The 12,659-nt window shown below is 41.7% G+C and overlaps 1 protein-coding gene across 1 annotated transcript in view; it reads right to left on the bottom strand.

The window, feature by feature from the left end:
• SLC35D4 (solute carrier family 35 member D4) overlaps window positions 1-12,659 on the bottom strand; it is a 93,841-nt gene that overhangs the window by 18,640 nt on the left and 62,542 nt on the right. The window contains exon 13 of the mRNA XM_007448621.1: window positions 12,514-12,606. Within this exon, the coding sequence (XP_007448683.1) occupies window positions 12,514-12,606 (93 nt within the window). The remainder of the gene's footprint in view (window positions 1-12,513; window positions 12,607-12,659) is intronic.

Genomic DNA, 12,659 nt, shown 5'->3' with positions numbered 1-12,659 from the left:
TGTATAAAATGGAGGACTAAAAAGAACCTGCTGTAATAAAAAAATAGATAAAATTCAAAAACCCAAAAAAAAAAAAAAAAAAAAAGCATGAGTACTGAAACGGAGTCATGCATTGTGTAATTCTTAGAGTGAACAGTCAACCATCCAAGGATAACATGAAAATAAGAGTAACTCTGATTGGCTTCACAAAAGATAACGGCAGGACTTGATTGGATCCAAGTGGTTCACACAGCGTAGCTCAACCTAGATGTCAGAGCAGAGATATTTCAGTGGAAAAAGCACCAGTTCACTGGGCTCAGAACCGGGCTGGGTTTTCCCTTCAAGTGAGAGAGATGTCCTCACAACCTCAGGCCTTGCATTCCCACCTTAGAAATCCTACTGTAAGCAGTGTCAGCACTGCTATTCCAAATTGCCAAGTGTTTGCTGCCATTTGGCCACACCATTCAGAGCTTTTTACTTCTCTGTGCACCCTTAAAACGTTAGGATTTGGGGGACTTCCCTGGTGGCTCAGTGGTTAGGAACCCGCCTGCCAATGCAGGGGGCACGGGTTCGATGTCTGGTCCGGGAAGATCCCACATGCCGCAGAGCAACTAAGCCTGTGCGCCACAACTACGGAGCCTGTGCTCTAGAGCCCACGAGCCACAACTACTGAAGCTCACGTGCCTAGAGCCCGTGCTCCGCAACAAAGAAGCCACCGCAATGAGAAGCCCGCGCACTGCAACAAAGAGTAGCCCCCGCTCGCCGCGCCTAGAGAAAGCCCGCGCACAGCAACAAAGACCCAACGCAGCCAAAAAATTTAATTAATTAATTTTAAAAGTTAGGATTTGGGAGCTCAACACTTTGGGAGAGAAGGTTTTGGCAATTACTCGATTTCCCCTTTTGCTGGAGTACACTTTATATGTTTCGTCCTTCACCGATAGCTAGAACATTCGAGAAATTAGAAAAGGAGTTCATTCCGAATAACTGAAGGAGAGGTGTCTCTTTGTATCCCCCAGGGCACCCCCAGAAGTCACATGACAAGAAGACAGATGTGGAAATGTAGACAGAGAGAGCCTGTTCCCCTCATAATCTACCCCCCAAAAGCACCCAGATATGCACAGAAACAATCAAATAAAATTACAAACACAATCTAACGCTAGTTTACGTGGTATCAGGCAATTCATTATTGACTGGAAAAAACCTTTCCTGCCACATATTTGACTGACAGACTGGCTATTTTGGAGTCACATAAACAAGCACACCTGCTTGTACTTAACTGCCTGGCCTCACAGTTAGATGCAGTCTACTTATAGAAAAGCAAAAGCATCAGAAATCTTAACCTAAACAACCACTGGGTCAGTTCAAAGTGACGATGCAGAGTCAGGAGGGGAAAAGCAAGTCTGGACTACTTTTTGTAAGGGAGTACGTTTTAAACAGGGAAAAAATGAGCAAATGACTATCTATAAGCAAATTCCACTCTGGGGGATAAAACAGGAGAACAAGCGTGGGGCGGGATCCGATGGGGTACTTGGGGGCCCCGGGGGGCCATGCCAACAGGATGTCTCTAAGGCACAGCGGGAGAGAAGAGCTATTTTCACAAAACGGCACCAAGTAAATATCTACTAAGTTTTTCAGATCCACATGGCATTGCTTCCTAGCATGTGTCAAAACTCAGCTGTCCCATAATGAAATTGCTTCTTCAGATTTTCTGCTTCATTTTATTAGCTCTGATTACGCCTGCTCATGCTCTAATGACACGGGCAGTGGGTGCTGCCTGAAGCTTGCCCTCTGGTGTGGGCACATACAGGCCATGAGATGCTCCTTGCTAATTACCCCGTGTCCGGCCATACCTTGGGGGACTTAGTTCTAGTGATTGGGATAGAAGATCTTCATAAGGAAAGGTGAACTCAAACTGGATTAATGGCACAATTAAGGGAAGGAATATGTACATTACAAGAGCATCCCTGGGGGCAGTGGAAGGTACTTCAAGAGATACATGTGGGATTGCACCTTTGTTTCTGACATGAGTGCACAAACCTGCCAAGATGTGTAAAATAAGATCAGTGTGTTTAAGCATTCACTTGGCACTCACTTATTTGATGCCATCCTACAGTGAACCAAGGACACACTGATTCATCCCCCGCAACGGAGGCTTTGTAAACTTTCCCAATTAACTGGCCTTTGTGTTGCAAAACATCACTTTAATTCAGGTGTTATAAATTGTCTTGGATACTGACAGCACTCCTATAAACCTTGCAGTCAGAACATTTACAGAAATTCCGGGCATTTCCTTTAAAGCAAATTCATTCAGGTCAAAAGTTGAGAAATCCAGAATCGTTATCATATTTTTGCAGTACAGAACATTGTGATGATCAATGGCACTAAAAATAGCCCAGAAAAAATTAGGAGTTCATAATCGGAAACAAGAAAAACAACAACCTTATCCAAAATAGCAAAATGTCCATTAACATCACTCACTTCCTTAGGAATTATTTTGACAATAGGAAATGGAATTTAATTTTTTTCCCCTTTAATCCAAAACTGTATTTCCCCTCCCATGTGTCCTCTGGGAAAACCTTGCTTATAAACGAATCATTCCCAGATAACCAGCTTCTTGCTGACTGTTTCCATACAGCTCAACAAACACAGAGAAGCTCCTGAACTTGCTATTTCACGTTCCTGTCGCTTCAGTGGTGATGTCATGGAAAGACATAGACATGTTATTATTGCCCAGCTAGAGACCGTAAAGGAAAGTATGCTGCTGCCTCTAGGTTTTCATTTTCCAATGAAAATTATTTTCATTGCCCTAGCCGCTTAGACTGTGAAAAAGAAAAATAACTTAATTAGGGTAACAGTCATAACTCAATTTTGTAAGCTCATTCTTTCAACATAAAAATTACATGACAGCACAGCTTCATTGGGTTTGATCATTTATTTTCATCAGACCATTCTAGAACACACCAAGGTGCTGAATAACAGCTCGAGGAAGTAAATTAAAAAAAAAAAAATGAAGCTGCTCCCCAGAAAGGAAAGCTGCTCCCCAGGAAGGAAGTGGAGTCTTAAGAAGCTGAGACAATGGGAAGAAATGCAAATAGCGAACTGAGAGGAGTGGGCTTCTCTTTTGTGATTGCCTTTTACCATCCAGGAAGGGAGGAAAGACAGCAACAGGCTCTGCACACCCAACAGATGGTGATGGAGATGATGAAGATGATGATGATAAAGAAAAAGAGGTAACTGTGCTCGTTCCAGCAGCACATATACTAAAACCAGATGATACAGAGAAGGATGACATGCAAATTCATGAAGCATTCCATATGTTTTTGTAACTATGGGAGCTGAGAGATCTTAACTAAATATATTGTAGTGATCATTTTGTAACACATACAAATACCAAATCATTATGTTGTGTACCTTAAAGTAACACAATGTTATATGGCAATTAAATTTCTATAAAACTGTTTTTTTTTTTTTAAAAAAAGGAGGGCTTCCCTGGTGGCGCAGTGGTTGGGAGTCCGCCTGCCGACGCGGGGGACGCGGGTTCGTGCCCCGGTCCGGGAAGATCCCACGTGCCGCGGGGCGGCTGGGCCCGTGAGCCGTGGCCGCTGAGCCTGCGCGTCCGGAGCCTGTGCCCCGCAGCGGGAGAGGCCGCAGCGGTGAGAGGCCCGCGCACCAAAAAGAATAAATAAATAAAAATTAATTTAAAACATTTTAAAAAGGAAAAGAGTAGTAACGGAGCAGGAAGTAGAAGGCGGGGGAGGAACTAACACTGTTCAGCACAGACCAGACCTAATGAAAGCGAAACATGATGGGGATCGTTAACTATACTTCCAGGACTTGTCTGTAGTCTGTTCTTGTGTGTGTGTGTGTGTGTGTGTGTGTGTGTGTGTGTGTGTGTGTACGTGCACGCACGCGTGTCTGCATGCACCAGAAATTGAATCTAAGTCAGATTCCAGAACATGGAAGATTTGTTTACTTGTCACCTCCTCAGAAATTCAAGGTGTGATTTCACGTTAAGCTCTGGAACCTCCCTACAAATATATCTAAAAAAAAAAAATCAGTGGAGAAAAAAATTATGTTATTTAGAAGTCATAAAATCTGTGTGATTCCAATATAAAAGACACTAAGCTTCTTTTCTTTCTTTTTTTAAAATTCCATCAGAAACAGCAAGCATTTCACCCATGGTCTTGGGAGACATTTGAAAATTCCAAACATCAAACCCTGACAGCATCTGTTGAGGACACTTTTACAAGTTCATCCTATATTTAAAACAGGTTGAATTTTACCTAGTAAACTCACATAGCCAAGCCTCCTTCTTAATTCAATATCTTGGCAATAGGTCAAGAGAAATGTCAACATGTCACTGGATAAAGAAAGATGTCAGGCCATGCTCCCAAGACCTGGCCAAACAGCCTGAGAGAGAGGCGGTCGAAACTCAAGAGAAATTCCTACCCACTCAAGAGTTCTTCATAAGGAGGCTAAAACTTACCAGTATAGTCTTCTCAACTCTTTTAAGAGAAACTCCTAAATGGGAAACACAGTTCAGGACTTTGGTCCTTTTACTACACAAGGATGTGTTGTTATGGGGACAGCTTTGCAGGCTCCCTGGCAACCCTGGGTATAATTAAGGCCAGTGATCACAGAACAGCCAGAGGTGGTCTCCATGGAGACCAACAAACACACATTTCCACAGGCACAGCAACTGTTCTGAATCAATGACTCTTTATATAGGTTTAAAAACATTGTGAATGGTACATCAATTGCTTCCTTTGTTAGGCAATGCCTGATTAAAAACACGGTGAGAGAGCTGGTTCTCCTGCACCCTGAATTGTGAGCAGTGCCTAGATAGGCAGTTCCCAACTCAATTCATAACCTAGAACTAGCGAATACAAATGGAAAATCCAGACTCAGGAATCACTGGTTAATCTGAAGGAAGAATTAAACTAGTGGTCGACAGAGCCAAGGAGGGCCAGCCAGCTGCCGGCACTCACTATTCCAGGGCTGTCTAAATATTATTCAACCCTCTAGCAAGGCAGACATTATTATTATACTTGTTTACAGATGAGAAAATGAAGCACACACCCAGAAAGTGTGGCCGAGCTGGGACTCAGAGCTAGGTCAAAATTAAGTCTTGGTCGGGATTTAAGTAACTTTACATAATGCTCTGTGTTTGCATAGCACTTTGTGGTCTATCTTCTTATACATTCTGCCTTTTTCTTGAAGCGTTGAGGAGTCAGGTTCTAGAATTTTCTCATTTTGCAATATTTCACCCCTTGTTCCTTGCCTCCTTGCTCCACTTCTGCACCCACCACATGCTCCAAGTTCAAAGACTCACGTGGGACCCCATGTCAGGGGGCTGCACCGGGCTTCCCTGGTGGCGCAGTGGTTAGGAATCCGCCTGCCAGTGCAGGGGACACGGGTTCGAGCCCTGGTCCGGGAAGATCCCACGTGCCGCGGAGCAACTAAGCCCGTGCGCCACAACTACTGAGCCTGCGCTCTAGAGCCCACGAGCCACAACTATTGAAGCCCACACGCCACAACTACTGAAGCCCACGCACCTAGAGCCTCTGCTCTGCAACAAGAGAGTCCACCGCAATGAGAAGCCCACACACGGCAATGAAGAGTAGCCCCCGCTGGCCGCAACTAGAGAAAAGCCCGCACACAGCAACGAAGACCCCACGCAGCCAAAAATAAAGAAATTAATTAATTAATTTTAAAAAGAGCTAAACCTATAAAACATAGAATAAATCATAAAGGAAAATCTTACTGACCTTAGATTTGGCAAAGATTTCTCAAATACAACCAAAAGAAAGAAGGCTGCCCCATCTTCCACCTGGACTGCATGAGCAGCTCTAGCCTAAGCAGCAATGGGAAGGGAAACCCCATTCCCTAAGCATGAACTGTGACTGTCCAAACTCTAAATAAGAACAGGGACAAACATTCCAATTAACCACATACGGCCTTTATACATAATCTTCCATGAGAAAAGGAATTTGGTAACAGATGGAAGGTCATATTGCTGAGTCGTTTCCTACTTTACTCTGATCGGTTCTATTCAAGACTTTTAAAATCTGGCACATGTTTCAATAAGTAGGCACTGGCAGTCAACGATATGGTTCCCAGCAGATCATCATTATATATAATCCTACAAGTGAATGTAAATGCCATCAGCATTCAGTCCCAAGTATCAGATACAGTCAGCACTGTCAGAGCTCAATCGAATCACAACGTTTTTGAACTATCTTTAGATCTTCTAGTCCAGACCCCTTGCTTTATGGATGAAAAAGCTGAGGACTAGAGGGGTTCGGTACATAGTGATCAAAGCCGAAGAGTCTTTCCCTCCCTGAAACCCCTGAAATCCGAGTTCCCCTGCCACGTGACTCAAGGAACAGCCTCCCTCCTATCTTCGCCCTTCTGCCAAGGCTCAGGATAAAGGCTTTTCATTTTCTCTAAAGTTAACCCCCCCCGCTCTTTCCATTTCCCTTTGAAACTATTCTCCCAATTTCCCCTCATTCTCTAGCATCGTGAAATCTCTGTATACAGGTGTCTTCCAGTTTCAAGCACGCCCAAGTCCTTCTTTTCCTAGAACAGAAGTTGTCTTCGTTAGATCTACCCACCACCAATCACAATCTTCTATCCACTTTTTATGTATTCTTGAGTATCTCTGATCCAGCTTTTGCCCCACTCCGACCCCTGCCCTTTGCCTAAAACTGTTTCCTCAAAGGTCAGCAAAGTCCTTGCTCTAGTCTTTTCTCAGGCGGATCTCTTTGACCTCTTGGTGGCATTTTGCTTTACTCCTTAAAATTCTCCCTTAGACTTCCCTGCTCTGAACTCTCCTGCTCCCCCTTCTACCTTCCGGCTATTACTTCTCTCTCCTGCTCCCCCTTCTACCTTCCGGCTATTACTTCTCTCTCCTGCTCATTATTGGTCCCTGGCATCTAAGTATCGCCCAAGCTAAGTCGTAAGCCTCTTCTCTGTTCTCCCCAAATTCTTTCACTCTCTCAGTGAGCTCATCAATTTACACATTTTCTTGATTTCAACTCCATCTTTCTACAGGCGAAGCCCAAATGGACATGCAGAGCTCCGAGACCTTGCCTACATTTGACCCCATGTTTCCAACAAAAAAGAGCTCCATGTAGATGTTTTATCACCATACACATTTGTCTAAAATGTATATCACCAGCTTCCCTCCCCAAAGATGTTCTTTCACAATCACCCCCATCTCTGTCTGTAATGCCATGGATTTCCCATGTCTCTAGCTACAAACCTTGGAGCCATTTGAGACCTTCCATACCCATCATTCCTATGTCCAAACTATCCCCCCCATCTGTTCTAAAATGATTTGTCTTTGTTATCTACTTCTTTTATCACATCACAGAACAATTATATGGTAAGTTGTGTACTTAAAATTTATTTTCCTTCTAATTGTAAGTCAAGTTTGACCTTTCACCTTTCTTCTTGCCATCACTACCTTGATTCACCTCCCTTCTGAATGGCTGGAAGTCATTTCCAATCTGCCTTAAGCACTACTGCTATATTAACCTGCTTAAAACATTACCCTTGGTCAGTCTCATTCTGAGGTTCACAGTGGTCTCTGTGGCATGGCTTTTAGGGATACCTATAATCTGACTCTCGTGCGCCCAGTTCTTCCCTTCCCCTCTACATTCTCCTCCTCCTCTAGCTAAATTTATTTCCTCCTGCTTCCCCACCTGCACATCCTTCTGTTTAACCTCTCTGCCTGTGAGTTTTTCACAGAATCCAAATTCTCCTCTGGGCCAATGGAACATCTCTTTGTGTCACTTTCTGCATACACTGGCACCCAGTAGAGTCGCAATGACGTGGGGGAAAGGCTGTATTGCTAAGTACAATTATGTTGTATTCCAAATGTCAGCACATTTTGATGTATAAGCGGTCCATTATGATTTGCAAATATTTTCTCCTAGACTGTGGCTTATCTTTTCATTTTCTTAATGGTGTCTTTTGAATTACAAAATATTTTAACTTAAATGCAGTCTAATTTATCAATTATTTTATGGCTCATGCTTTGGGTGTCATATCTAAGAACTCTTTGCTTAAACCAAGGTCATTAAGATTTTTTCCTGTGTTTTCTTCTAAGATTATTCTGGTTTTAGTTCTAACATTTAGGTCTATGATCCATCTTGAATTAACAGTGCAAGGCAAGGGTCTAAGTACTTTTTTTCCCCAGCATACGGACTGTTACAGCCTCATTTGTTGAAGAGAAAACCCCTTCTCCATTGAACTGCCTAGGCACCTTTATCGAAAATCAATAGACCTTGGGACTTCCTTGGTGGCACAGTGGTTAAGACTCCACGCTCCCAATGCAGGGGCCCGGGTTTGGTCGCTGGTCAGGGAACTAGATCCCACATGCATGGCGCAACTAAGAGTTTGCATGCCACAACTAAGGAGGCGGCGAGCCGCAACTAAGACCCAGTGCAACCAAATAAATAAATAAAATAAAATAAAATAAAATCTTAAAAAAAAATACATTGACACCCTTAAAAAAAAAAAGAAAATCAATAGACCTTAATGTTTACCCTTATGCCAATACCAAGATGTCTTGATTATTCTAGCTTTATAGTGAGTTCCAAATTATGTAGCTCAAGTCCTCCAACTTTGTTTTTCTTTTGTTTTGGCTATTGCATTTCCAAATAAATTTTAGGATCAGTTTGTGCATTTGTACAATTCAGGAAGTATTTCCATCTTAACAATATTGAGTCTCTCCATTTATTGAGATCGTCTTTAATTTCTCTCAGAAAGGTTTTGTAGTTTTCAGTGTATAAATCTTACACCTCTTTGTTAAGTTCCTAAGTATTTTTTTCTTTTCGATGCTACTGTGAATGGAATTGTTTCCTTAATTTCATTTTTTTGCACATGACTGTTCATTATTAATACATAAAACTACAATTGATCTTGCACCCTGAGACCTTGAGAAATCATTTATTAGTTCAATTAGGGTTTTTATAGATTCCTTAGGATTTTCTATGTATAGGATAATGTCATCTGTGAGCACAAACAATTTTTTTTTCTTTATTGCACTGCCCGAAACCTCCAGGATAACATTGAATAGAAGTGGTGAGAGTGAAATTGTTGTGCTGCTCCCAATCTTAGGGGGAAAGTATTCAGTTTTCACCATTAAGTATGTTAGCTGTAGGTTTTTCATAGATGCCTTTTATTAAACTGAGGAGGTTCTCTTCTGTTACTAGTTTGTTGAGAGTTTTTATCATGGATGGATGTTGGATTTTGTCAAATGATTTTTCTGTACCTATTGACATGATCATGTATTTCTGTTATTTTATTAATATAACGTAATAATTTTCACAAGTTAAACCAACTTTGCATTCCTGTGATAAATCTCATTTGATCATTGTGTATAGTCCTTCCTGTAGGTTGCCAAATTTGGTTTGCTAATGTTTTGTTAAAGATCTATGTTCATGAGGGATGTTGGTCTGTAGTTTTCTTACAATTTTTTGTCTGGCTTTAATTTTAGTATCAGGGTAATTCACCTTACAGAATAAATTGGGAGTATTCCCTCTTCCTCTATTTTCTAAAATAATTTGTAAAGAAAAAATATTTCTTCTCTAAATATGTGATAGAACTCATCAGCAATGCCAACTGGGCCTGGGCTTTTCTTTGTAGAAAGATTTTTAAATTACTACTTACATTTATTTACTTGTTATGAGCATATTCAGATTTTCCATTTATTCTTGAGTCAAGTTTCTTATTTTGTGCCTTTGGGGAATTTGTCCATTTCATCTAAATCATCTATTTGCTGGCATAAAACTATACAATACTTTTAGTTTCTATAGGATAAGTGGTGATGTCCCTCCTTTCATTTCTAATTTTGATTATTTGTATCTTCTTATTTTCTTCATCAGTCTAGCTAGAGGTCTGTCAATTTTGTTGATTTTTCAAGGAACAAACATTGATTTTCTCTATTGCTTTTCTGTTTTCTATTTCATTACCTTCCACCTTGAACTTTATCATATCCTTCCTGCTGCTCATTTTGGGTTTATTTTGTTCCTATTTTTCTTGTCTCTTAAGGTGCAAGCTTAGGTTATCGATTTGAGACCTTTTTTCTTTTCTACTGCCTTCTGGCCTCTGTTGTATTTGATGAGAAGTCATCTGCTGATTGTCATTTTTTTTTTCTTCTAACCTTCTTCTGGAATTCTTATTATACATTTGTTGATATTCTTGATGTCGTCCCACAGGTCTCTGAGCCTCTGTTCATATTTCTTCAATTTTTAAAAAGTCTTTGTTCTTTAGACTGAATAATTTCTTTTGTTCCACCTTCCAGTTCACTTATTCTTTCTTCTGCCCCCTCAAATATGTTGCTGGGTACCTCTAGAGAATTTTTCATTTCAGGTCAGTTACTGTACTTTTCAACTCCAGAATTTCCATTTGGTTCTTTTTTAAAAAATCATTTCTGCCTCTTTGAGACTCTGTATTCATTGAGTCTTTCCTTGAATTCTTTAAACATGGTTTCCTTTAGCTGTCTGAACATATTTAAATAGCTGCTTTGCAGTCTCTTTCTGCTAAGTCTTACCTCTGAGGATAGACATTCAGACACAATTCCTATTGACTGCTTTTTTCCTGTGCAGGGATTATGCTTCCTTGTTTCTCTGAATGCCCTAATTTTCACTGAGTACTGGACATTTTAGATAGTATAGCAACTCTGGATTCTGACTTTTTCCCAGAGCATTTTCGTTGGCATTGTTGTTTTGCTTGTTTAGTAATTTGCCTGGACTAAGTCTGTGAAACCTGTCTCCCATTTAAGGTACCACTGCTGCGGTCTTCACTCAATTTTTTTTCTTGCTTTTATTTTTAAGGCTGTCTTCCTAGGGATCATCCCCAGTCTGCATAGCTTAGTGTTCTGGCAAAGACTAGTCAAGAGGTTTTGCTCAAACACCTTAAGCCAGAAAGCTTTCTCTCTGCTTCTGACTCTGTATGTGGGCTGGGGAACACATTCAAACTTTAGGCTGTTTTCATGTCTGCCCCCGCTTTTCTTTCGGCTGGTCTCTCAGGTCTCCTCTGTGTGTGCACACAGGCTCTGTTGACCAGGGACGTGTATGTGTCTTGGGCATCCTCCATCTCTGCTGCTCATGCACACAGACTAAGGTAAATCTGGCATTTATGGAGAGCTAGCAAGGCCCTGATGGCCGTCTCACCTCCCAGAACTACCTGGTAAGTCCCCAGCTAGACCACTGGTCCATTGCTTGCCCCAAAGAGGTAAACTCAAGCTAGTGGAGCTTCCTGTTCATTTACCACCTAGACGGCCCCTTTACCTGACAATACTCCAAAGAGAGTGAGCCCCTTCTGGAAGCAGCAGCAAGCCTGTTGGTTTTCACAGCCTGCCCTGCTCTGGTTGAAATAGAATACTTATAGAGATGGGGAGAAGGGAATGAGAGCAACCTAAAGCAAGAACACCGCTAACTCATGCTGTTCCCACCCGAAGTTTAGGAGTTTTCATGAACAAATGCCTCTCAGTTTGTTGTGTGCTTTTGGTCAACTTTTAGAGAGCTGAAATGGATATCTTTGACAGTCTTTTTCCAGCTTTCTAGTTGCTTCTGGGGGAGAGTATTTATCAACCTCGTCATTCTGTCATGCTCTAAGTCAGTATCACAGCCAATCTTTACATTCTTCTGGAATGTGAATTATTAATGCTATTAGAAAGTAGACAATGCAGGTGGAAACATCGCTGTGAAATCTTACTTTCAAATAAAAACGTTTGTTTTTGCTTTCTGGGGGAAAAAAATCAGCCAACAAACATAAAGATGGCTAAAGGCACAAGTTTAAATGATTACTGTATTAGATTAAATTGATTAAGAACTCTCACTCAGTGGAAGCAGCACCTAGGGCACCATAACTTCACTCCTTCACAGACTTTAGGGAAATGAAATGCGCCACTAGAAAGAGCTAGCCCCAAAGCATTAAGATCCTGCATCCCAGAGCTGATTTTTCTGCTCCTTCTTATTTTCCCACCTCTCTATCTTATGCTTCAACCATGGTCAATATGTGCTGGGTATTTTTATTAGTCCCTTTTTTGAATGGTCCATCAGAGTCCCCCAATCAGGCCATCTGTCTGTTTTCCTTTTTCAATTGCCTCTGACAGGCTGAGACCTTCTGGGCAAGTTACTGGAGCTCTGGACACCCTCACAGCTCCCAGGCAGGAAGATAAGAACTGCCCCATGCATCCGGGGGTCCAGTCTCTTCGAGCAAGAGAAGGCTTAGAGGTGTTTTGTTTTGTTTTGGCAAAACCTCTCTTTTTCAGATGGGAAAATTAAGGCTCTGGGAAATTAAGGGGCATACTCAGGTCACCTTCCAGGAATGTGATAGAGATCAGTATGTCATGCTGATAAAATAGGCAGAAACCCTCAGGAATTGTTACCTGAACAAGCGAAGGATCAGGCTCAGGGCCAGGGACTAGAGATGACTGCGTGAAGACCAACCTGACTCTGAGAACACTGGACACAAGGGCTCCTGAGATGGATTCTTCCCACCCCTCCCCTCTCTCTTACCTTAGCAAAGAAACTCCAGGCTGCACACTGCCCTGGGGTCATAAGGCTTTTCAGCTTCACTGTGCTGACCATGAGAAAGAATCCTAAAAATCCACTGGAAGGAGAAAATATACTTTTGTTAGTGAGACTTGCCTTCCTATAGCCAGT

This window comes from Lipotes vexillifer, unplaced genomic scaffold (genome assembly GCF_000442215.2).
Source record: "Lipotes vexillifer unplaced genomic scaffold, Lipotes_vexillifer_v1.1 scaffold168, whole genome shotgun sequence".
Lineage (NCBI taxonomy): Eukaryota > Metazoa > Chordata > Mammalia > Artiodactyla > Lipotidae > Lipotes > Lipotes vexillifer.
Note: the sequence above shows the minus strand (reverse complement) of the source record. Positions and strands in the feature narration are given on the sequence as shown.